Consider the following 23,736-nt stretch of genomic DNA (forward strand, 5'->3'; position numbering starts at 1 on the left):
TCCCTAAATAAATAAAAAGGTGATCAAAAAGTCGCATGTACCCAAAAATAGTACCAATAAAAACTTCTATCCGTCCCGCAAAACACAAGTCCTTACACAGCTTTTTTGACTAAAAAATAAAAAAATTATGTCTCTCAGAATATGGTGACACAGAATTTATTTTTATAAATAAGTCATTTTATTGTGCAAACACGCAAAAAAAACAACCCGCATGTACCCCAAAATGGTACCAATGAAAACTACAGATTGTCCCGCAACAAATAAGCCCTCACAGGGCTCCAGTGGTGAAGAAAAAAAAAAAAGTTCTGGCTTTCAGAATATGGCGATGCAAAATGTGCAGTGTCCAAAAGTGGATAAGATCGGGCACCATTTATCAGTGTGACACTGGCCACATATCTATGAAACATTTATTTACCCCATTATTATACCCTCTTATGCCCTGATGTACCCCGCACAGATTGCATATACCCCCAAATTATAAACTGAAATACCAGCAAAACCCCAAACAAAGCTACCACTGAGCAAAATCTGCGCTCCAAAAGCAAAATTGCGTTCCCTCCCTTCTAAGACCTGCAGCGTGCCCAAGCAGCAGTTTTCGCCCACACATGGCATCGCCATACCCGAGAGAACCCGCTTAACGTTTTGAGGTATTTGTCTTCTGAGGCACAACATATTATGCACTAAAATGGCATATCAGTGGAAAATTGCAATTTTCACTTTGAACCATCCGCTGTGCATTAACCCCTTTGTGCTCTATGACTTAATTGCCCGTCATGGTGCGGCGGTTGATGTATGGAGCCGGCTCACGTGCTGAGCCCGCTCCATACGCTGCGGGTGTCGGCTGTGTATTACAGCAGGCCCCCTCGGTACTAACGGACAGGTACAGCGATCGCTCTATTACAGAAGCCTGTAAGAACAATTTACTGCAATACATTAGTATTGCAGTGTATTGTACCAGTGATCCAATGATTGCTGGATCAAGTCCCCTAAGGGGATTGATTAATAAAATGTGAAGAATTAGTTATTCGTAGTGAGAATTTTTTTTTTTTTTAAGTTAAAAAAAAACAAAAACACCTTTTTGCATTTTTCTTCTAAAGTAATGTAAAAAAAATGAACAAAATTGGTATCGCTACATCCGTAAAAGTCCAAACTATTACAATATACCATTATTTAATTTGCACACCTTAAAAAAATGTTATAATTGAAACTGCCAAAAATCAGTTGTTTTTTTTGTCACCTTCGCTCTAAAAAAAACCAAAAAAAAAACCACAACATTCCAATCACTTTTTATGTACCACTGCAGCTCCTCCCGCAAGAAATAAGCCCTCACACCGCTCTATTGATGGAAAAATAAAAAGTTATGGCTCTTGGAAAGCAGGGAGTGAAAATCTTAAAGATTAAAGCAAAAAATGGATCAGTCCTGAAAGGGTTAATTCATTTCTAATGGAAAAACGTATGACCACATGTGGGGTATTTCTGTACTCGGGAGAAATTGCTTTATAAAAAAAATGGTTGTTTTTTTCCTCCTTTATCCCTTGTGAAAATGCGACATTTTAGTGGAAAAAAAAGATATTAATTTTTGCGCCCGAATTCTAATAAACTCTGCAAAAGACCCGTGGGGTGTAAATGCTCACTATACCCCTAGAAAAATTCCTTGAAGGTTTTTCCAAAATGGGGTCACTTTTGGTGGGTTTCCACTGTTTTTGTCCCTCCAGTGCATTGCACCGAAAACCATTCCACCAAAATCATGAATCCAAATGGCGCTCCTTCCCTTCTGAGCCCTGCTGTGGGTCCAAACAGCAGTTTATTACCACATATGGGGTATTGTCGTAATCGAGAGACATTGCTTTACAAATGTTGGGGTGCATTTTCTTAGTTATTCCTTGTAAATAATAAAAATTTCTATGTTTTCAGAAAAAAAAAAAAGTACATTTTAATTTTCACAGACTAATTCCAATATATTTAGCAAAAACTGTGGGGTCAAAATACTTACTATACCCCTAAATACCTTATGAGGGTCTAGTTTTCTAAATGGGGTCGTTTATGGGGAGTTTCTATCGTTCTGGTAGCTCAAAGCCTCTCCAAATGTGCAGTGGGGCCTAAAACATTTTCAAGCAAAATATGAGTCCTGAAAGCCTCCGGGTGCTCCCTTCCTTTTGGGTCCTGCCGTGTGTCCAGGCAGCTCATTAGGGCCACAATGTGGGTATTTTTGAAAACAGGAGAAACAGGGTGAGAGATTTTGTGGTGCGTTTCTTCATTCTCATGGTTGCTTTACAAAGAAATTGGTCTTCAAACTGATACTTATGAAAAAAGTGAAATTATTTTTCTCTTCACCTGCTATGTATTCAATTTAGCAAAAACCTGTGGGGTCAAAATACTTACTATACCCCTAGATAAATACCTTAAGGGGTCTAGTTTTCTACATGGGGTCATTTGTGGGGGTTTCCATGACTGAGCCCTATGAGCCTTTCAAAACCTAGCTTGGTGTAGGAAAACAAAATGTACTTCAAAATTTATAAAATTATTCAATTTGTAAGTCCTCTAAATTAATGAAAATGTATTTTCTTTTTTTAAAAGTGCTGCCAAGAGAGTAGAGATCGAAATATATTTAATTTAAAAAATTGTACAGTATGTGTGTACATATGTGACATATTGCAGTTAATAGGGGAAAATTGTAATTTTTACAAAATGTCTTCCATTTTTCTATTTAATTAATTTCCGCAAATTGTATCAGTCTACTTTTACCACTAAAATAAAGTACAACATGTGCCGAAAAAATAATGTCAGAATTACTTGGATATTCAAAACTTTGAGTTATTCTCTGATAAAGTCAGACATTCCAGATTTGACAAATCTGGCTTTGTCATTAAGGAACATACCCGGTCATTAAGGGGTTAAATTGTATAGAACCAATTAAAACAATGCTCCATAAGACACTACGCAGTGAGGTTAATCTCCGGAAGAAACTTCCAGGGGAGAAACTCTGCATACAGGGAGTCAGAACCCCTGTGGCAATGCACAACCCCAAATTCTACTGTCTTATGTTACCAGACGTACCAGTTTTGGCAATGGCAGAGCCACAAAACCAGAGTTTAAGGGTACGAACAGACAACGTAAACATTGCAGATTTGCCACAACGGCATCATTGTGGAAACTCCGCCACGTATTACAGAAGCAGCAGTGTGGGTGAGAATTCAACAAATCTCATCCCCATACTGGAAAAATATGCACATCATTTGACCTGCAGTGCAGTTTCTTCAACCGTAGAATGTTAATGTGTGTTTTCAGCTCTTCCCATTGAATTCAATGGGGTGCTTAAACCCGCAAGCAATGTGGTGTTGTGACATAATTTACACCTGGAAAGCACACAGTGGTGCAGAATTTCAGACAGCTTTCCCTGCGGTGTTCAGGGCGAATACGCTGCAAAGCTTGACACCGCATATCTGCCCTGAATATGCTGTGTGCGTTCCTACCCTTAACCTGACGTTTGCTATTCTGGTCAAAGACATAGATGGCCTAAGTGGGTGTCCACAGTAGCTAGGTACTGCTACCACTATGTAGAGCTTGCCTCATTAGAGTGAGGATTTGTCTTACTTCAGGGGCACCATTCATTGCAATTCTCAAATAGAACCAGTGTGCACTACCAAATTTATTATCCGATTTGTTTATCAGTTCTATGAACACAGGACCTTAACACAGACCAATCAATGCAGGTAGTTTATTAATACAAAAGGTGCACAAAAACAGTATAAAGAGTAGCATTTACACAAAATCAGTGATACAAGTGACATATTGGCATCAACACCCAAGTGTAAGACAGAGGCCAATGATAGACAAATCCTCATAACTGCAATGTGGCCCGTTGCCACCATCTGTCCCTCACAAGTCAGCACAAGGGGTTGGAAGTGTAATGTAAACGGTGTAGTATTAGTTAATGAAGTAGGCAAACCCTGACCAAGTGTAGAGTCACTAATGCAAACGAAGAATTTCTCATTCCTTGTTGGCAGAGTCACCCCCATCAACTTGTTGCGCCCCATTTTGGCCATCAGCCAATTGTGGGTAAAAGGGACCTACCAGCCAATTTAGTGGAGTGTTGTTAACCAAGTAGTCCATCACATCATCCATAGAGTCCTTCATTTTTGTGAACTGGTCCTTACTGGTGGTTAAGAGGCCACCAGACATTTCTCTGAAGGAAGAGGCAGAACGGAAGTTTTGATAGACATCTGCAGCCAAGGCACTAACATTTTGAGCTTTGTTCTGAATGTTCTTTGGAAGTCCTTGAACACTTGTGACCAGGGAGAGACATGTGGTTTGCAGTTGCTGAGTGAGGTGTCGGGCAATATTCAGAGAGCGGGATTCAATTTGCTGTGAAGGGAAAGTAACATATTACACAGAAGTTCAGTGTACCAGATCTGATGTAGCATACATTTTATAGAAGGGACTTACCTCAGTGCTTTCAGTTTCTCCACTATCTTGTCCTGTGCCTTTTGTCCACTCCACCCACTTATTGTAGATTTTCTCCTGTGCATCGTGGATTTTGTGATTAGCATCATTCATGTTCTTCCTTGCATATTCAATCTTAGAGAACAGGGTAATGTTCATATGAAAGATGTGGGAGAGACTACAAAGATTACCCACCCTCAATATGGATTAAACAGTAAGCCTGGTATGCATTTACAATATGAGTTCTAGCACCAAAACCCACTGTTCTATACAGTACTCCCTTTTCAGGCAGCTTCACCACCACCCGTACATACTCCTTTTATGAAGACAATCTATGATGGCTCTAGAACAATTTAGCAGGTGGTACTAGACCTAGTACACAAAATATGGTGCCTCTTGGCTGGTCACCTGCTGAGCATCTTATAGATCGTTCTTAACAAAAGAGCCCTTTATTTTTATTTTTTTTAATGACAGATCTCCTGAGAGGGCAACTAATGTTAGGACATGACTGACATCGGAAGTTTGGACTGGTGGCAGTCTAAAATCACTAAAACGAAGCACAAAACTGCTCAGCCGCTTAGTTGGTTTGGCTTTTTCAGGAAATCAGTTTAGCGGTGTGCTGACTCAATAGAAAGTCTGCACAACCCGGCTTGCTTCATGCGTAGGGCAGATGTATGTGGCTTACGTGTACCACTGCTTATGGACCTTGCTAGGGTCCCAGTCAATCTGGAGGATGCACTTTTTGGTCATCTGCCTTGCGTCCCCTAGCCCTACAAGAAGCTAACTTTCTGCACTTCCGCTGCTGCCCTAAAAACTATCCTGCAAACCTGGCAGGGCCCAGACATCTCATCCCTCAGTTTATTTTAGAGGAGTTAGTCTTTCTATTATGCATGGATTGGGTAAACGCCTACCTCCAAAAAGAAAGGAGTATGTGGTTTCTTTGAGACCTGGCAGCCCACATAATAGGACCTTTACATTGCAAGTTAGAACACACTACAATTTGTGGAAACTTATACAACACAGCATTTTTTCACGCAGCTGCTTTAAAGGGAATGTGTTGCCAGCAAAACATGTTTTGTTTTTTTTAGTTAAACAATTAGTGTGTAGGTGATTAAACATTGTTCTAATTTTTTTCACGAGTCAGGAAATATTATAAATTGGATTCAATTTATAATATTTCCCAGCACTGGTCACTAGATGGAGCAATTCCCAAAATTGCAGCATAGCATTTGGTAAAGCAACCACATTGCTTTATGCTGCAAAATTGGGAAAAAAAATCCCTCACTCTAATGAGCTCTCAGAATCCCCCCCTCCTTTATTCTGGCTAGTGCCGGGAGAAACGAGGGGTTTGAACGGTCTAACCTCCTACACTGTGTGTCGCCATTTTTTGAGCCAACACACAGTGTAGAAGGTTTACACACACTAGTAAACACACTGAAACACGAACATACATAGAAATCACTTACCTGCTCCAGTCGCCGCCGCTCCCTCCGGTCCGTCCGCTGTTCCATGTGCACAAGTCCGGAAGTAGTAATCTTACTGCCCGGCCGCGACTTCCGCTCCACAAGAAAATGGCACGCATTTAAAATCGGACTGTGTGGGAGCGGCGCATGCGCCGTTCCCAAACACACCGCGTACACCATAGTGGATGGAACGGGCCCCATTCGCAGTCCCTATGGGACTGGAGCTGCCGTATTCCATGTCTGTATGTGTCGTTAATCGACACAGAAATGGGAAAAAAAATGGCAGCCCCCCATAGGGAAGAAAAAGTGTAAAAATAGAAAAAAGTAACACAAATAAATATAAACTTTTAATAAAACCCTAACATAAAACTGATATAAAAAAAAAAAAAAAAAAAATGTTGGTGACACTGTTCCTTTAAGATTAGTAAAGAACAGAAGCAGATTTACTAACCAGGTCAACGGTGTTCTGGAGCTGAGCAATGGATTCCTGACTTCTGCACTTCACATCCTTGATTCGGGTCAAAGCTTGTTGATAAGCACGTTTGCGGGCCTTTGCCGAGAGGGATCCCAGACGAACATAATAGCTTGGCTGATCAACGGACAATTCAAAGCCTTCTGTTTTTGCAGCTTCCTTAGCTAAAATTGAGAAATTAGTTACACCCACATAACAGTAAAAGCCACGTTCTACATGAATTTCAGCCTTAGGGTGAACTCACTAACTAAAAAGAATATATATTTTCATAGCAGTCTGTTGGTTTTCCAGATAAAGACACCTTACTTTTAGAGATGCAGCTTCTAGGTAAAGTAGATTTATAGAAGCTACGCCTCAAAAAAAGAAAGTTTGATATGAGAACTGCCCCAGTGGGTAGGTCTTGATCTAGGAGGCCTCAATAACCTCCAGAGAGGCTCACGTGATGTTACTTACGGATAATTTAACATTTTCCTCCTATGCAAAGGAGTTGTACCTCTGATGAGGTAACTACCAAGTGCGCTGCAGGGACCAAAATTCACATAACCCAAGCTTGGTTTAAAGCAGGTTTCAGCTTACCCAACTCTTCATCTGTTGGCGGCAGGTATTGTTCCAGAAGAGTTTCAGACTTGGTTAGTGCAGCGTCCACACCATTGCTCATAATCTTTACTACACTGCTACCCAGAACAGTGTTAATGCTGCCGTTCACAACAGACTTGGTCATCGCCACACTATCCTGCACAGCCACCTTAGTTTTATCAACTACTCCTGTGAAACCCTGAATCACAGCATCTTTGGCACCAACAACTGCTTCTGAGGCGTTCGCTACAACCTAGGAAAGGGAACAAATACAATTTATACATTTTAGATTCATGCACACCAAATCAACTCCCACCCATCAATTGATACTGCAGTTTTGCAATCTAGGTTAGTTGTAATTACATTTATAAGGGACCACAGAATTATTCTAAGGGTATGTGCACACACAAAATAAGGAAAGTCTGAAGATACGGAGCGGTTTAGAGAGAAACCAGCCTCTGATTCTCAGGCGTTACGCAGCTGAAAATGAAGCTTCTTTTGAGGCGTTTCATAGTGTTCAATAGAAAAATCAGCTGCAAAAAAAGCCGCAAGTGGCAGGCACTTTCTACGGAGAGTCTTTTTACACTCAGTTTTTTTAAAACAGCGGCGTAGTCACCCCGTATTAACTAAACGCTGTTTCTCCCATTGATTTCAGTGGGCAGATGTTAGTAGACGTTCAGCTTCCGTTTTTTCAAAGGCGTAAACGCCCAGAAATACACCTGAAAAAACTGTGTGAACATACCCCAATAGTTACCTTGTCAGTCGGCTGATAGAGAATAGGCAGCTTCTCTTCAATCTTATCCAGTCCAACGCAGGCAATGGTATTCGCCATAGCAACTGAGGGAGGAGAAAGCGTGTAAATATTCTCAGCGTCATTCGTACGTCTTTACCAGGACCTTGGCTAGCTTGTTAATACAGGGACGGTTAGCCAACATGACATGTAACCCACTTCCTATGCTAGGATGGAACGAACTGCAGATCTCCTGGCAGAAGCTTCTTATGCTGTCTGCTTCACACTAAGGGTATGTGCACACGATAACTGCATTTACGTCTGAAATTACTGAGCTTTCTTCAGGAGAAAACAGCTCCGTAATTTCATGTACTCGCGTTTTGCGAGGCGTCAATTACGGGCGTAATGTGGAGCTGTTCTTCATTGGAATCAATGAAAAACAGCTCAAATTACGTCTCAAGAAGTGTCCTGCACTTCTTTTGACGAGGCGTCTTTTTTACGAGTCGTTTGACAGCGACGCGTAAATGACAGGTCGTCGGCAAACCTATTCAAACGAATGGGCAGATATTTGCCGACGTATTGGAACCGTATTTCCAGACGTAAAGCGAGGCATAAAACGCCTCGTTTATGTCTGAAAATAGGTCGTGTGAACCCAGCCTAAGGCTGGATTCACACGAGCATGTTCGGTCCGTAAAGGACGGAACGTATTTCGGCCGCAAGTCCCGGACCGAACACACTGCAGGGAGCCGGGCTCCTAGCATTATAGTTATGTACGACACTAGGAGTCCCTGCGGGACAACTGTCCCGTACTGTAAGGGTATGTTCACACGCTAGCTGTCATTAACGTGTGAAAAGACCGATTGTTTAAGAGAAAACAGCTGCCTCGTTTCACACGTAAATGCTCCTCCTCGCATTTTGCGAGGCGCCTGAGACGCTCGTAAATCTTGCTGTGCTTCATTGAGTTCAATGAAGAGCTCAAATTACGTGGCAAAGAAGTGTCCTGCACCTTTGCCGAGGCAGTCCATCGTCGTTTGACAGCTGTCAGACGACACGTAAATTACAGGTCATCTGCACAGTACGTCGGCAAACCCATTCAAATGAATGGGCAGATGTTTGCCGACGTATTGCAGCCCTATTTTCAGACGTAAAACGAGGCATAATACGCCTCTTAAACGTCTGAAAATAGGTTGTGTGAACCCAGCCTAATCATGTTTTCAGTACGGGACAGTAGTTCCACGGAGAGGCAGGTACTCCTAGCGTCGTACATAACTATGATGCTAGGAGCCCGGCTCCCTGCAGTGTGTTCGGTCCGGGACTTGCGGCCGAAATACGTTCCGTCCTATACGGACCGAACACGCTCGTGTGAATCCAGCCTTACTGTATTAGCACACATTGCCTTCCTCACCCCCTTCTATTTCTAGACCACCTTAAAAGAACATTCACAAGATTATGGCATACCCATAGGTTCCCATAGAATTGAACAGAACCACACATGCAAACCATCATTTCAATACAGAGTAATGCCTAACCCCGAACATCTAAACTATATAGTTACTCCCTTTCATTGGTAAAGAAATGCACTTTATACGTAAACATACTTTGAGGCTCAAGTTTCTGGAGGATTGGCATGGCACTGGTCACAGCCACAGACGTGATAGTCCTCACGCTTTTCTCTGCGACGTCACATACAGACTTCAAGTACGGATGGTTGTCTCTGGTGTTCACGTAGACAGAAGACACCATATCATAGGTAGAGCTCACCAATGGGAGGTTTATCAGCCTTACCACCACATTCTAAGGAACAAAGAGCAGAACACGCTGAAATACAATGGAAGGCCAGGACTCGAAACATGCCTGTAAATAGTCCCTAATAAAGCAGAGAAACCTCGTAGTCATATTCCGAGATTACAGGAGTCGTTTTATAAAGCAGAACCCAGAGGGTTAACAGGAACACATTGATATCCGGTCCTCTGGATAGGGCACCAGTATGGGGGGGGGGGGGTCTTACACCAAACACTGCCAATCAATATAATGAGGGGACGCCACAAGCATTAAAGGGACAGCAGTGATCGCTGGAGCAATACAGCCCCTCTATTCTGATCAGCTGGGTCCCGGGGGTATTCCAGATACATCTTGGGAGGATCTCAGAACCGGACAACAGTAAAGCCCAACCTGAAACCACCAGTAGATTACTAATAGTAACTATGGAAGTTGTGTGTTTCCACTGCTACATATGTACTCCACTCAGCTGAGAATACTTACTGCTACATATTACTGTCTGATTGAATAAACCTTACACGTAAATAACATGTTATAGAGAAATCAATATAAAGATTGCATGCGTTTCCTATGACTGATCTGTAGCACAATTCACACTATAAATATGTGCACTGCATTGACAAGACTCCCAGCCATAGTATACATCTATTAGTAACAGGGTGGAGATGCCAATAGCAGTTTCTTCCTTCCACCATACATAACACTTAATAGTTACCTGTTGCTGCTGCTCCACCATTTCAGCCATATTGCTAGGTAAAAACCTATAGAAAGCAAGAAGCACAGTCAAAGACAAGAACTGACAACAACCTCAAGCCGCCGACTAAACAAGCACACAAGTAATGACATCCACCTTGCGCCTCCACAGCCGTACCGCACAGCAAACTACGAGCAGGAAAGAACGAATGAGGGAGCTCAGGGAGTCTGCGTATTTATAGGTGGATGGCCACGCCCACCTGACTAGGCGCTGTTACCTAGAATCTTCCCGTCAGTCAGCTGACTGGTGAGACGGCGCGGTGACGTCATGCAGTCTGCTCTCCTGAGTGCTGGAAGTGTGGCGGCGCGCGACAGGCAGGGGTCCAGGGTATGAGGGAGTGCGTGTGTGGAAAGAGCATAAGTCAGCGGCACATTGTGATTTCTACACTGTATGTCCATGGCAATAGAGCAGTTCATGTATTGTTCCAGTACAGGCTAGATAATAAGAGATGAAGCTGGTGAGGAGGGATTAGCTTTTATATTAGTTGCTCTATAGCAGAGGTCTCCTGTGCTGGAGAGCCGCAGGTTCAAAGCAGCTCAGCAGCTGCAGCTCAAATTTCATCCACTTTTCAGTCAATAGAAACTCTAGAAAAGAAAAACCGGCATTGTGGATCCAGTGTTAAAAAGTGCCCTTCAAATGAACTAAAAAGCGTATTCTCGGGGCGAATTGAGGAACATTTGGCGTGACGCTGAGGAGCTGCGATGGATATTATCTCTACTCGTATGAGTATAAATCCCCTTAGTAAAGATTAGCCTCTTATTACATTTCTCTGTAAAATGAAGCTTTGAATTTGTGTTTAGCTTGTAAATATAAAATGTTATAGAACTCGGCTTCTCTTTCTACTTCACTAAGCAGTACACGGTGGCGCCGGGGCCTCACCACCCGTAGTCGAAGCCCATGCCACAATACAAAATACTGCTCAATGTAACGCTGTCTTCTGCAGAACATTAACCCCTTAACGCCCTGTGACCTACTAGTACGTCACGGGCGATGGCCTGTTAACGCGAACTGACATAATCGTACGTCATAGCGTTAACAGTTTTAAAGCAATGATAGCTTAACGCTATCACTGCTTCTAGCCCAGGACCGGAGCTAGCCTGATCCAGCCAATTAACCTATTAGATGCAGCGCTGCATCTATGGTGTTTACAAGCAGATCGGTACCCCGCAATGCAATCGCGGGGTTTCCGATGACTGCTCTGGCAGACCGGAGGCCTAACAATGGCCTCCGGTCTGCCAAGTACGAAAGCCTGTTAGGTCCCGCCCAGAAGGCTTCCCGCCGCATGAGGAAGATAGCGCAGGCTCAGGAGGTGAGCCGTCAACATCAGCCGCTGGTGTCAGCTGTATATTACAGCTGACACTGTGCTGTAACGGCAGGGAATGGAGCTGCGATTTCTGCCAATAACTCCTTAGACCTTAGTGGTTTGTAGCGATTGGCATCGACACGATGTGAATGTGAGGTTGCCGATCGTTGCTATGGCAACCGGAGGCCTAACAATGGCCTCTTGGTCTGCCATGTACGATAGCCTATTAGGCCCCGCCCAGAGACGGGACCTAATAGGCTTACTGTTAGTGAATGACTGATAGCTCTAATGCATTGCACTACATGGGTAGTGCAATGTATAAAGGTATGTTCACACGGCTTATTTACGGACGTAATTCGGGCGTTTTACGCCTCAAATTACGTCCGAAAATGCGCCTCGATAGCGTTGGCAAACATCTGCCCATTGAAAGCAATGGGCTGACGTTTGTCTGTTCACACGAGGCGTATATTTACGCGTCGCTGTCAAAAGACGGCGCGTGAATAGACGACCGCGCCAAAGAAGTGTCATGTCACTTCTTCAGACGTAAATGGAGCCGTTTTCCATGGACTCCATGGAAAACCAGCTCCAGTTACGTCTGTAATGGACGCAGCAAAAAGCGCCTCAACATGCCATTACGGCTGAAATTACGGAGCTGTTTTCTCCTGAAAACAGCCCCGTAATTTCGGCTGTTACGGACGCTGCCGTGTGAACATACCCTTAGAGTAAAGTTCAGAGATGCAGGACCTCAAATCCCCTAGTGTCACAAAAAAAAAGAAGTTAATAAAAAGTTGCAAAAAAGTGTATAAAAGTTTCAAGTTAATAAAAACACTTGCACCATCCGCTGCGCATTATTTACTAATGAAAAAACACATGTGGCGGCAAAATGCTCACTACACCCCTTAAAATGCCTTAACCGGTTCAGGACCGGGCTATTTTGAGCCTTCAGGACCAGACACCGTTTTGTCCTTTTTAGCACGTGTTAGTTAAATGACTAAACATTTTTATTTGTTGGGCTAACGACGTGATTTTTGCGATGTTTTTTCCGTAGACAATGCAGGTTTCTTTTTTTTATCGTTTTTATACACATCCTTTTTGCTATTTTAGAATTTTTATTCATAAAGTTTGAAAATAATAGTAAAAAAATAAGCATTTTTAGGTTTCATCGATTTTTTTTTGGGTAATAACATAGTTTTACCCTAAAATAGACCTTTTATTTGTGATCTTCATTGTCTACCGAAAATGTTAATATATTACATGTCTATATTAGGGTAATTGGGTCAGTGCTAGCGTTACAACAATGATTGGCGGGGGGGGGGACGGGACATTTTTTTTTGGGGTGGGTATTTTATGTGTATTTATTATAAATTTTTCTTTGCACTTTACTTTACTATTTTTTTTATTGCTATGGTCTGTCCCTCAAAGGTCAAAAAAGGCCTTTGGGGCACTTTATAGATTTTTTTTCTTTCTTTTACACCATGTTTTTCCACTGTAACTGGGGCTATCAGCCCTCTCATAGTGACGATTGTCGCTAATACGGCTGTGCTGGGTCTAGTAAGACCCAGCAGCAGTCTGCCACTAACGGTACCCGGCGATCATGTGACCAGTCACATGAACACTGGGAGCAATAGAGACAGCGGCGCGGCCGCTGCCTCTATTCCTATACACAGCGTTCATTGAGCGCTCTGTAAAAGAGATCAGAGAAGACAGAAGCAGCGAAAGCTGCTTCTATCCTCTCCTCAGGGTCCCCGGCAGTCACTGACAGCCGGAGACCCGACATTCAGCTGCCCGATCGCTCAAGCAGCAAATTAAAACCCGAGCCGTAAAAAGTCTATGGCGCAGGTTTTAAGGACCCTGACCGCTGGCCGTAAATACACAGCCAGCGGTCGGGAACCAGTTAAGGGGTGTAGTTTCCAAAATAAGGGTCACTATTTCGGGGTTTGTTTTACTATTAGACCTCAGAGCCCTACAATTGTGGGCCAATGCTGCGAAAATCACCAAAATACACCTCAAATGCGCATGGTGCTCTTCACTTCTGAGCTCGGTCATATGTCCAGGCAAATGATAAATGACTTGAGGGGTGTAATTTTCAAAATGGGGTCACTTCTTGGGTGCTTCCACTGTACTCTGGTACCTCAGGGTTTTGCAAATTTGAAACATAAGAAAAAAAGGAGTCATATACTATATTGGTTTTAAACGCCACAGGCATAGAAAAAGTTCAAACTTTATTGGGCAATTACAGATAAAATTACATATAATAATAAAATCGAGAATTCAAATCGGACAACTGTACATGAGATACACATAAATGGCCAAAAAAATCTCTAAGGGCTTATTTAGACGAACGTGACATACGACCGTGCTAAGCGCGTGATTTTCACGCGCCTCGCACAGACCTATGTTAGTCTATGGGGCCGTGCAGACTGTCCGTGAGTTTCACGCAGCGTGTGTCCACTGCGTAAAACTCACGACATGTCCGATATTTGTGCATTGTTCACGCATCACGCACCTATTGAAGTCAATGGGTGAGTGAAAATCACGCGCAGCACACGGAAGCACTTCCATGTGACGCGCGTGATTCGCGCAACAGCAATAAAAAGTATGAATGAAAATAGAAAAGCACCACGTGCTTTTCTGTTTACAAACATACAGAGTGTCATAATGATGGCGTCTGTGCGAAAATCATGCAGCCACGTATCATACGCTGCTGACACACTGAGCTATTAAGTACCTTTTGCGCGCGCAAAACACAGCGGTTTTTGCGCGCGCAAGATGCACACGCTCGTGTAAATCTGGCCTAATACAGAGGGCTTAATAGCCATAACTGAAAATAGCTAAAGTGGCAATGTTCTATATCGACAAGAAAAAGGGTATGCAGAAGTAATCCACACAGCAATATCGTAACACAGACAGAGTATATACTATGATGATATCTGTGGAGGTAATGGTAGTTTGTAACAATGCTGTGTAGCATTCAAGCGGTCAAATCAGTAAGGCGCCAGTAATCATGCTTGACGCTTCTAAACCTCAAGGGGGAAGAAATCCCCAAGCTACAATGGTAATATAGGTTTATAAGAACATGAATAACTAACCCATGTCGCTCCAAGTGTCCAGTGGCTCCAAGGTGAAGAAACCCCAATGCGCGTTTCGCCTGGATGGCTTTATCAAGGGGTGTTCTGATAAATATTCATTGCACCGTTAAATATAATACTTGATTGATCAGCTGGTACGCACAGCACCAATGAGATCCTGACTTGGGTGGTTATGTGTGTCAGACGAAGACATCGCGAGAACGACATAACAGACCGCCGAGACCCGACTGCGCCTGCGCGGCTCCAGAAACCGCTCACGCGCAGAAGTGTGCAATCAGCAGCCCGAACGAAGATCCCGGATGGAACGTCCAGCACGCAGGACACAAACCAGGTAATAATAACGAGGGAAATATAGAAAAAATAGTATACATCAGCTAGAAAAGAGTTTATCCATTAGAAAAAGCTTTTAAAGTATTTTATATAAAAAGACCCATCATCCTCCACAGACATCCGATCATATAAAAAAATGCCTTTATTTATGTACTACAAAGAATATTAAATCTCATTCCAAAAGAGAAATAAAAAATCAGTACTATATTAACACAGTACAGAAAATATATATTAGATTAAAGAGGCTTTGTCACCAGATTATAAGTGTCCTGTCTCCTACATAATCTGATTGGCGCTGTAATGTAGATAACAGCAGTGTTTTTTATTTTGAAAAATGATCATTTTTGAGCAAGTTATGAGCTAGTTTAGATTTATGCTAATGAGTTTCTCAATGGACAACTGGGCGTGTTTTTACTTTTTAGCAACTGGGTGCTGTACAGAGGAGTGTATGAGGCTGACCAATCAGAGACTAATCAGTGTCCTACACTTCTCATTGTTCCAGCCCATTGTTACAGTGTGAGGCCTCGTTTACACGAGCGTGTGCGTTTGTCGTGCGTATACGCTGCGTTGCGACCTGCATTTAAAACGCGCGTAAAAAACGCAGGGAGGAGTTAATGAGAGGCTGGCCAAACCCCTGCTTGCTGGGTGAACAGGTTGTCAGCCTTATTTCATTCTCTGCCAAAACCAGTGTTTGTTTAAACTGTTGACACGTGTCTTGGCTTGCAAGCAACATTTATGCCTTTTCCGTCGCTGGCACGTGTGCTGCTCGCGTGGATGATTTCGCGACGATTTGGCGAACGGCGACCCATGCTTCAGCACCAGCCGCGTAGAAGAAGTAGGATTTGGGTTCATCCACTTGTGGCCCAACGTACCTCCAAAGGGCACTTTCATACACTATATGAGGACTTACGGCGTCACCCTGAGAAATTTTGTGCGTTCTGCCGCATGTCTGTGTCCACCTTTGATATGCTGCTTGCTCAGATTCGCCCTGGAATCACCTACCAGAATACCAACATGCGGCGCTGCATTTCCCCTGAGGAACGACTGCTTGTGACCTTGAGGTATGTCTGCTACTGCAATTAGTTCTTAGAGGACGCTGTATGCTTTACAAGTCCGCCATAACATTTTTTCTGTTTTATCTTGCATTTAGATTTCTGGCTACAGGCAATAGTTACCATTCTTTACATTTTGAATTTCTTTTGTGAGTGACCACCATTTCCTTCATTGTGACATCCACCTGTGTTGTGCTGTGGCAGAGATTAAAGACCACGGTCATGCCTTAGCCCACGACAGAACAGTGGCTTCGAATTTCTGACGCATTTCTTAGTGCAACACAATTTCCGAATTGTATCGGTGCCCTAGACGGGAAGCACATTCGTGTGAAGAAGCCCCCACGCAGTGGCTCCCGATACTATAACTACAAGCAGTTTTTTTCTATCGTGTTGTTGGCCTTGGCGGACAGTAATTATTGTTTCACGATTGTAGACATTGGCTTGTATGGAAGCTCTGCTGATGCCCGCATATTTCGTTCGTCCAGAATGGGTAAACGACTTGTGAATAATCAACTGGCGGTGCCCGAACCTACCATCCTCCCTGGCTCCAGCGGGCCACCAATCCCATATGTCATAGTTGCAGATGAGGGTTTTGCCCTGACAAGGCAAGTAATGCAGCCATTTACAAGAAGGGGCTTGGATGATCGTCGCCGCATGTTCAATTACCGCCTATGCCGAGCTCAAAGATGTGTGGAATGCCTTTGGCATTATGTATAACAGGTGGTGGGTGTTTCTGTCTACGATGCAAATGTCACCGCAGAATGTGACATGTGTCATCCAAGCGTGTGTAGTTCTGCATAACTTCTGCCGCATTCAAAACTTTTGATGCCGAATATATACTTACAAATGCACCCACCAGCAACACTGTGCCGGCAATTCCACTAGGGAGATCTCTCACATCTGGACTCCGAGTGCGCAAAAGTTTTGCAGCATATTTTGAGAGCCCATCAGGAGCTGCACCATGGGGGCGCGATGGCATTTAAAGGGTGGCATATTTCTTAGTTTATTGTGTCCACAGGTCCGAAGTGGCCAGTGTTTGTTGTTTTATGTTAGGGGCTTGTAGTGTTAGGGAACGCAATACATGAGGACCCTTGACGTGGGTTGCGAGCTTACATCTGTTGTGGTTTGTACTTGCCATTTGACAGTCATGAAAGTGATTGCATGAGAATCAATTCTGTTCGTCAAAATTAAGTTCTCCTCCAATCCCGACTGTCCTTTCTGTGGCTATTGGGAAATCACAACACGCCAACATTGACATCTGTTTAGAACAATGGCAAACCCCTACAGATTAACTAATACCTCATTGAACGTGTGCCATTCTTTTGGGGCCAGGTCAACAGTGTGTGAGTGTACAGTAATATACAGTTAGGTAATCATTTTGAAGAGGAGGGTCCAAAATATGTCCACACGCAATTGCAACTTTAAAGAGGCTCTGTCACCAGATTTTGCAGCCCCTATCTGCTATTGCAGCAGATAGGCGCTGCAATGTAGATTACAGTAACGTTTTTATTTTTAAAAAACGAGCATTTTTGGCCAAGTTATGACCATTTTTGTAGTTATGCAAATGAGGCTTGCAAAAGTCCAAGTGGGTGTGTTTAAAAGTAAAAGTCCAAGTGGGCGTGTATTATGTGCGTACATCGGGGCGTTTTTAATACTTTTACTAGCTGGGCGCTGTGAAGAGAAGTAACATCCTCTTCTCTTCAGAACGCCCAGCTTCTGACAGTGCAGATCTGTGACGTCACTCACAGGTCCTGCATCGCGTCGGCCACATCGGCACCAGAGGCTACAGTTGATTCTGCAGCAGCATCGGCGTTTGCAGGTAAATCGATGTAGCTACTTACCTGCAAATGCTGATGCTGCTGCAGAATCAACTGTGGCCTCTGGTGCCGATGTGGCCGACACGATGCAGGACCTGTGAGTGACGTCACAGATCTGCACTGTCAGAAGCTGGGCGTTCTGAAGAGAAGTGGATGATACTTCTCATCAGAATGGCCAGCTAGTAAAAGTATTAAAAACGCCCCGATGTACGCACATAATACACGCCCACTTGGACTTTTACTTTTAAACACACCCACTTGGACTTTTGCAAGCCTCATTTGCATAACTACAAAAATGGTCATAACTTGGCCAAAAATGCTCGTTTTTTAAAAATAAAAACGTTACTGTAATCTACATTGCAGCGCCGATCTGCTGCAATAGCAGATAGGGGTTGCAAAATCTGGTGACAGAGCCTCTTTAACCCCTTCAAGACCAAGCTATTTTTGGCCTTCAGGACCAGACCCATTTTTTCAAATCTGACATGTGTCACTTTATGTGGTAATAACTCTGGAATGCTTTTACCTATCCAAGCGATTATGAGATTGTTTTCTCGTGACATATTGTACCTTAAGTTAGTGAAAAAATTTGGTCGATAAATTTATTGCTTATTTGTGAAAAACACCAAAATTTAGAGAAAATTTGAAGAAATTATGATTTTTCTAATTTTAAATGTATCTGCTTGTAAAACAGATAGTAATACCACACAAAATAGTTACTAGTTAACATTTCCCATATGTCTACTTTATGTTTGCATCATTTTTTGAACATCCTTTTATTTTTCGAGGACGTTACAAGACTTAGAACTTTAGCAGCAATTTCTCATATTTTTAAGAACATTTCAAAAGGCTATTTTTTTCAGGTACGAGTTCAGTTCTGAAGTGGTTTTGAGGGCCTTATATATTAGAAACCCCCATAAAACACCCCATTTTTAAAACTGCACCCCTCAAAGTATTCAAAACAGCATTCAGAAAGTGTTTCAACCCTTTAGGCGTTTCACAGGAATTGAAGGAAAGTAGAGGTGAATTTCATTTTTTTTTACAAAATTCATTTGTAATACATTTTTTTCTGTAACACAGAAGGTTTTACCTGAGAAATGCAACTCAATATTTATTGCCCAGATTCTGCAGTTTTTAGAAATGTCCCGCATGTGGCCCTAGTGCGCTAATGGACTGAAACACAGGCCTCAGAAGCAAAGGGGCACCTAGAGGATTTTGGGGCCTCCATTTTTTAGAATATATTTTAGGCACCATGTCAGGTTTGAAGAGGTCTTGTGGTGCCAAAACAGTGGAAACCCCCAAAAGTGACCCCATTTTTGAAACTACACCTGTCAGGGAATTTATCTAGGGGTATAGTTAGCATTTTGACCCCACAGGTTTTCTGCTAAATTTATTCGAATTAGTCTGTGAAAATGAAAATCTACTTTTATTGTGGAAAAACTTAGAATTTTTGAATTTTTGCAAGGAATAAAGGAGAAAAAGCACCCCAAAACTTGTAAAGCTACTTCTCCCGATTACGGAAATACCCCATATGTGGTAATAAACTGCTGCTTGGACCCACGGCAGTGCTCAGAAGGGAAGGACCCCCATTTGGATTTTGGAGCACTGATTTTACTGGAATATTTTTCGGTGCCGTGTCGTGTTTGCAATACCCTGGAGGGACCTAAACAGGGGAAACCCCCCAAAAGTGACTCAATTTTGGAAACTATGCCCCTCAAGGAATTTTTCTAGTGGTATAGTTGGCATTTTGACCCCACAGGTTTTTTGCTGAATTTATTAGAATTAGTCTGTGAAGATTAAAATAGACTTTTTTTCTGAAAAAACATAGAATTTTCTAATTTTTATAAGGAAAAAAGGCGAAAAAGCACCTTAACATTTGTAAAGCAATTTCTCCTGATTACGGCAATACCCCATATGTGGTAATAAACTGCTGTTTGGACCCACGGCAGGGCTCAGAGGGGACGGAGCACCATTTGGATTTTGCAGCTCAGATTTTGCTGAATTGGTTTCTGGGGGCCATGTCACATTTGCAGAGCCCCTGAAGTACCAGTATAGTAGAAATTCCCTAGGTGTGATCCCATTTTGGAGACTATACCTATCAAAGAATTAAATTAGAGGTGTAGTGAGCATTTTGATCCCTCAGGTGTTTTACAGATTTTATTAGAATTGGGCCGTGAAAATGAAAATATTTTTTTTTCCAATAACCTATAGATTTAGCACATAATTTTTCATTTACACAAGCAATACAGGAGAAAAGACACCCCAAAATGTGTGACAAAATGTCTCCTGAATAGGGAAGTACCCCATATGTTTTTGTAAACTGCTATTTGGACATACAGCAAGAGTCTAAAGGGAAAAAGCGCAATTTCGTTTTTGGAGTGGAGATTTTACAAAATTAGTTTTTTACTCCATCTTGCATTGCGCTGAGGTACCAGTACAGTGAAAACCCCCGAAAAGTGACCCCATTTGGGAAACTACACCCCTCAAGGAATTCATCTAGAAGTGTAGTGAGCATTTTAACCCCAAAGGTTTTGTAGAAATTAGTGCACAGTGGATGTTGCAGATTTAAAATTGCCATTTTCCACATATATGCTATTTCATTGCCCAATGTGTTGTGCCCAGCTTGTACCACCGTAGACAAACACCCCATAAATTATTGTTAAGCGGTTCTCCAGAGTACAGTAATACCCCATATGTGGTCATTAACTGCTGTTTGGGCACACTGCCAGGCCCACAAGGAGCTCCATTTGGCTTTTGGAGCGCAGATTTTGCTTGGTAGTAGTTTTGTTTAGTGTTTTACTGGTGTTTCAGCTTAGGGTATGTGCACACACACTAATTACGTCCGTAAAAAACGGACGTATTTCGGCCGCAAGTACCGGACCGAACACAGTGCAGGGAGCCGGGCTCCAGGCATCATACTTATGTACGATGCTAGGAGTCCCTGCCTCGCTGCAGGACAACTGTCCCGTACTGAAAACATGATTACAGTACGGGACAGTTGTCCTGCAGCGAGGCAGGGACTCCTAGCATCGTACATAACTATGATGCTAGGAGCCCGGCTCCCTGCACTGAGTTCGGTCCGGAACTTGCGGCCGAAATACGTCCGTATATTACGGACGTAATTAGTGTGTGTGCACATACCCTTATAATATGGGGGCATATGTAAGCTGGGCGGAGTGCATCAGGGTATATGTTAGCTGGGTGGAGTGTATCAGGGTATATGTAAGCTGGGCGGAGTGCATCAGGGTATATGTAATCTGGGCGGAGTACATCAGGGTATATGTAATATGTGAGGAGTACATCAGGGTATGTGTAAGCTGGGCGGAGTACATCAGGGTATATGTAATATGTGAGGGGTACATCAGGGTATATGTAAGCTGTGCGGAGTACATCAGGATATATGTAAACTCGGCGGAGTACATCAGGGTATATGTAAGCTGTGGGGAGTACATCAGGGTATATGTAAGCTGTGCGGAGTACATCAGGGTATATGTAATATGTGAGGAGTACATCAGGGTATGTGTAAGCTGGGCGGAGTACATCAGGGTATATGTAATATGTGAGGGGTACATCAGGGTATATGTAAGCTGTGCGAAGTACATCAGGATATATGTAAACTCGGCGGAGTACATCAGGGTATATGTAAGCTGTGGGGAGTACATCAGGGTATATGTAAGCTGTGCGGAGTACATCAGGGTATATGTAATATGTGAGGAGTACATCAGGGTATATGTAAGCTGTGCGGAGTGAAACAGGTCATAATAGGATGATGTAATAATGGGGAGAATGAATAATAAAATGAATGATCCCTGGATAGTGACGTACGCTTTCAACCAATCCTTCATGCACAGGCTGGATTTTTGGGTGTAGGAGTCGCACTTCTAAAGGGTGTCCGTGGTATTGTACAAAATATCCGCACTCCAGCATTGTCTAATCTTTGACTTCACTAGCCCCATATGTAGCACAGACCCCAAAATGTCATAGTTTTCGCTGCATTTACAGGGTCTACAAATGGGGGCTGCAAATGATGACGTGGGGTTTTAGGTGAAGAACTGCTGCACATATAAATTAGTCTGGGCCGTCGTTTTGCATTATTGCGTTCCAAGAGTCATAACTTTTTATTTTTCCGTTGACGAGCTCTGTGAGCGCTTGATTTTCATGTGATGAGCTGTAGTTTTTATTAGTATCATTTTGGGGTAAATGTGATAATGTGATCAGTTTTTATTAAATTTTTTGGGGGGTGAGGAGACCAAAAAACAGAAATTCTCTCGCTGTTTTTTTTTAATCAATTTTTAACGGCGTTCTCTGTGCAGCATAAACAACATGTTTGCTTTATTATGCGGTTTGATACGATTATGGCAATACCAAATTTATATAGTTTTATATGTTTTACTACTTTTACACAATAAAAACCCTTTTTATAAATAAAATGTTTTCGTGTCACCATATCCTGAGAGTCATAACTTTTTTATTTTTATGTCGACGGAGCTTTGTGAGGGCTTGTTTTTTGCGCGACACACTGTAGTTTTTATTGGTACCATGTTTGGCTACGCGCGACTTTTTGATCACTTTTTATTCCATTTTATTGGAAACAACGTGACCAAAAAAGGAAATTCTGGCATTGTTTTTTATTGTATTTTTTTTACGGTGTTCACCGTGCGGGATAAATAATATTATATTTTTATAGGTCACGCCGATACGAACGCGGCGATACCTATTATGTCTAGTTTTTGTCTTTTTTTCCATTTTTTTCTAATTATAAAGGACTTGATCAGGGACACAAGATGATTATTGTTTTTATTACATAAAACTTTTATTTATTTATTTATCTAAAACTTTTTTTAACCTTTTTTTTACTTTTTATTTTACACATACTAGGGGACTGGAAGATCTGATCTTCTGATCCCCTGTACAATACACTGCACTACTTGTGTAGTGCAGTGTATTATAACTGTCATTTTATAACTGACAGTTGAGCCTATTACGTCCTGCCTCGGGCAGGACCTAATAGGCTCCCGTACCTGGCAACCAGGAAGCCATTGCTAGGCTTCCTGGTTGCCATAGCAACCATCAGAACCCCGCGATTTTTCGCGGGGGGCCAACGGGGTACAGAGGGAGCCCCCTCCCTCTGTATCAATCACTTAAATGCCGCTGTTGCTATTGACAGCGGCATTTGAGGGGTTAAATGGCGGCGATCGGACATAACAGTGATCGCCGCCGTTGCAGCGGGATGTCAGCTGTATATTACAGCCGACACCCGCTGAGGATGAAGCGCGCACAGCTCCTGTGCCTGCTTCATCCTCAGGGCGTTACTGTACGCCCATTTGCGGGAACGAGCCGCTAAAAAGGACGTACAGTAACGCCCATTTGCGGGAAGGGGTTAAACACCTTCGTTTTTATGTTGAATGCACACCCAAAACGTGGTGCAATATAACAAAACACAAATAAGTAAAGGTGGCACCAACATGGTGCAAAACACATAGGACCAAACAATGCAGGCCTACAAACAGTAACCTTCGTCGGATCATCCCACAGCCACTTTCACAAGTTGTGGTATTGATGGTCCGGGGAACTATACGCGGGCATTTCAGCACCACTATACTGGCCATGGAGCTGCTGAGGATGTTCGTCTACAGCATAGTGGTGCTGATGATGTGCCTGGTAGCTGGGTCCAGGGAAAGGCCGAGCATAGGTTTCAGGACCTCTGCTGTATTGAGCAAAATGGCGTTTACGGGCAGGAAGAGGACCAGGGGAAAACCGGGCAGGCACTGCTCTATATTAGTGTTGTCGTGCGCTGGGGGTGGCTGGTTGGGATGGGCCTGGGTAATTAGAGGTTGTAGATGCCTCCGTTAATCCTCGCCAATGCTCAATTGTAGAGAAACACTGGCGAGGATTGTTGGGGGGTGTGGCGCAGTCAATAAGGGAAATTAT

General features: G+C 42.9%; 1 protein-coding gene across 1 annotated transcript; it reads right to left on the reverse strand.

The window, feature by feature from the left end:
• Positions 1-3,703: 3,703 nt before the first annotated feature.
• LOC142651277 (perilipin-2-like) lies at positions 3,704-10,295 on the reverse strand. The gene is made up of 7 exons (XM_075825748.1): positions 10,179-10,295; positions 9,283-9,478; positions 7,709-7,791; positions 6,955-7,207; positions 6,358-6,542; positions 4,447-4,578; positions 3,704-4,365 (listed from the first exon to the last, which is right to left on the reverse strand). The coding sequence occupies exons 1-7, from the start codon at positions 10,206-10,208 to the stop codon at positions 3,991-3,993; spliced, it is 1,254 nt and encodes a 417-aa protein (XP_075681863.1). The 5' UTR covers positions 10,209-10,295; the 3' UTR covers positions 3,704-3,990.
• Between the last annotated feature and the right edge of the window lie 13,441 nt (positions 10,296-23,736).

The sequence above is a fragment of the Rhinoderma darwinii genome, chromosome 1 (assembly GCF_050947455.1).
Source record: "Rhinoderma darwinii isolate aRhiDar2 chromosome 1, aRhiDar2.hap1, whole genome shotgun sequence".
NCBI lineage: Eukaryota > Metazoa > Chordata > Amphibia > Anura > Rhinodermatidae > Rhinoderma > Rhinoderma darwinii.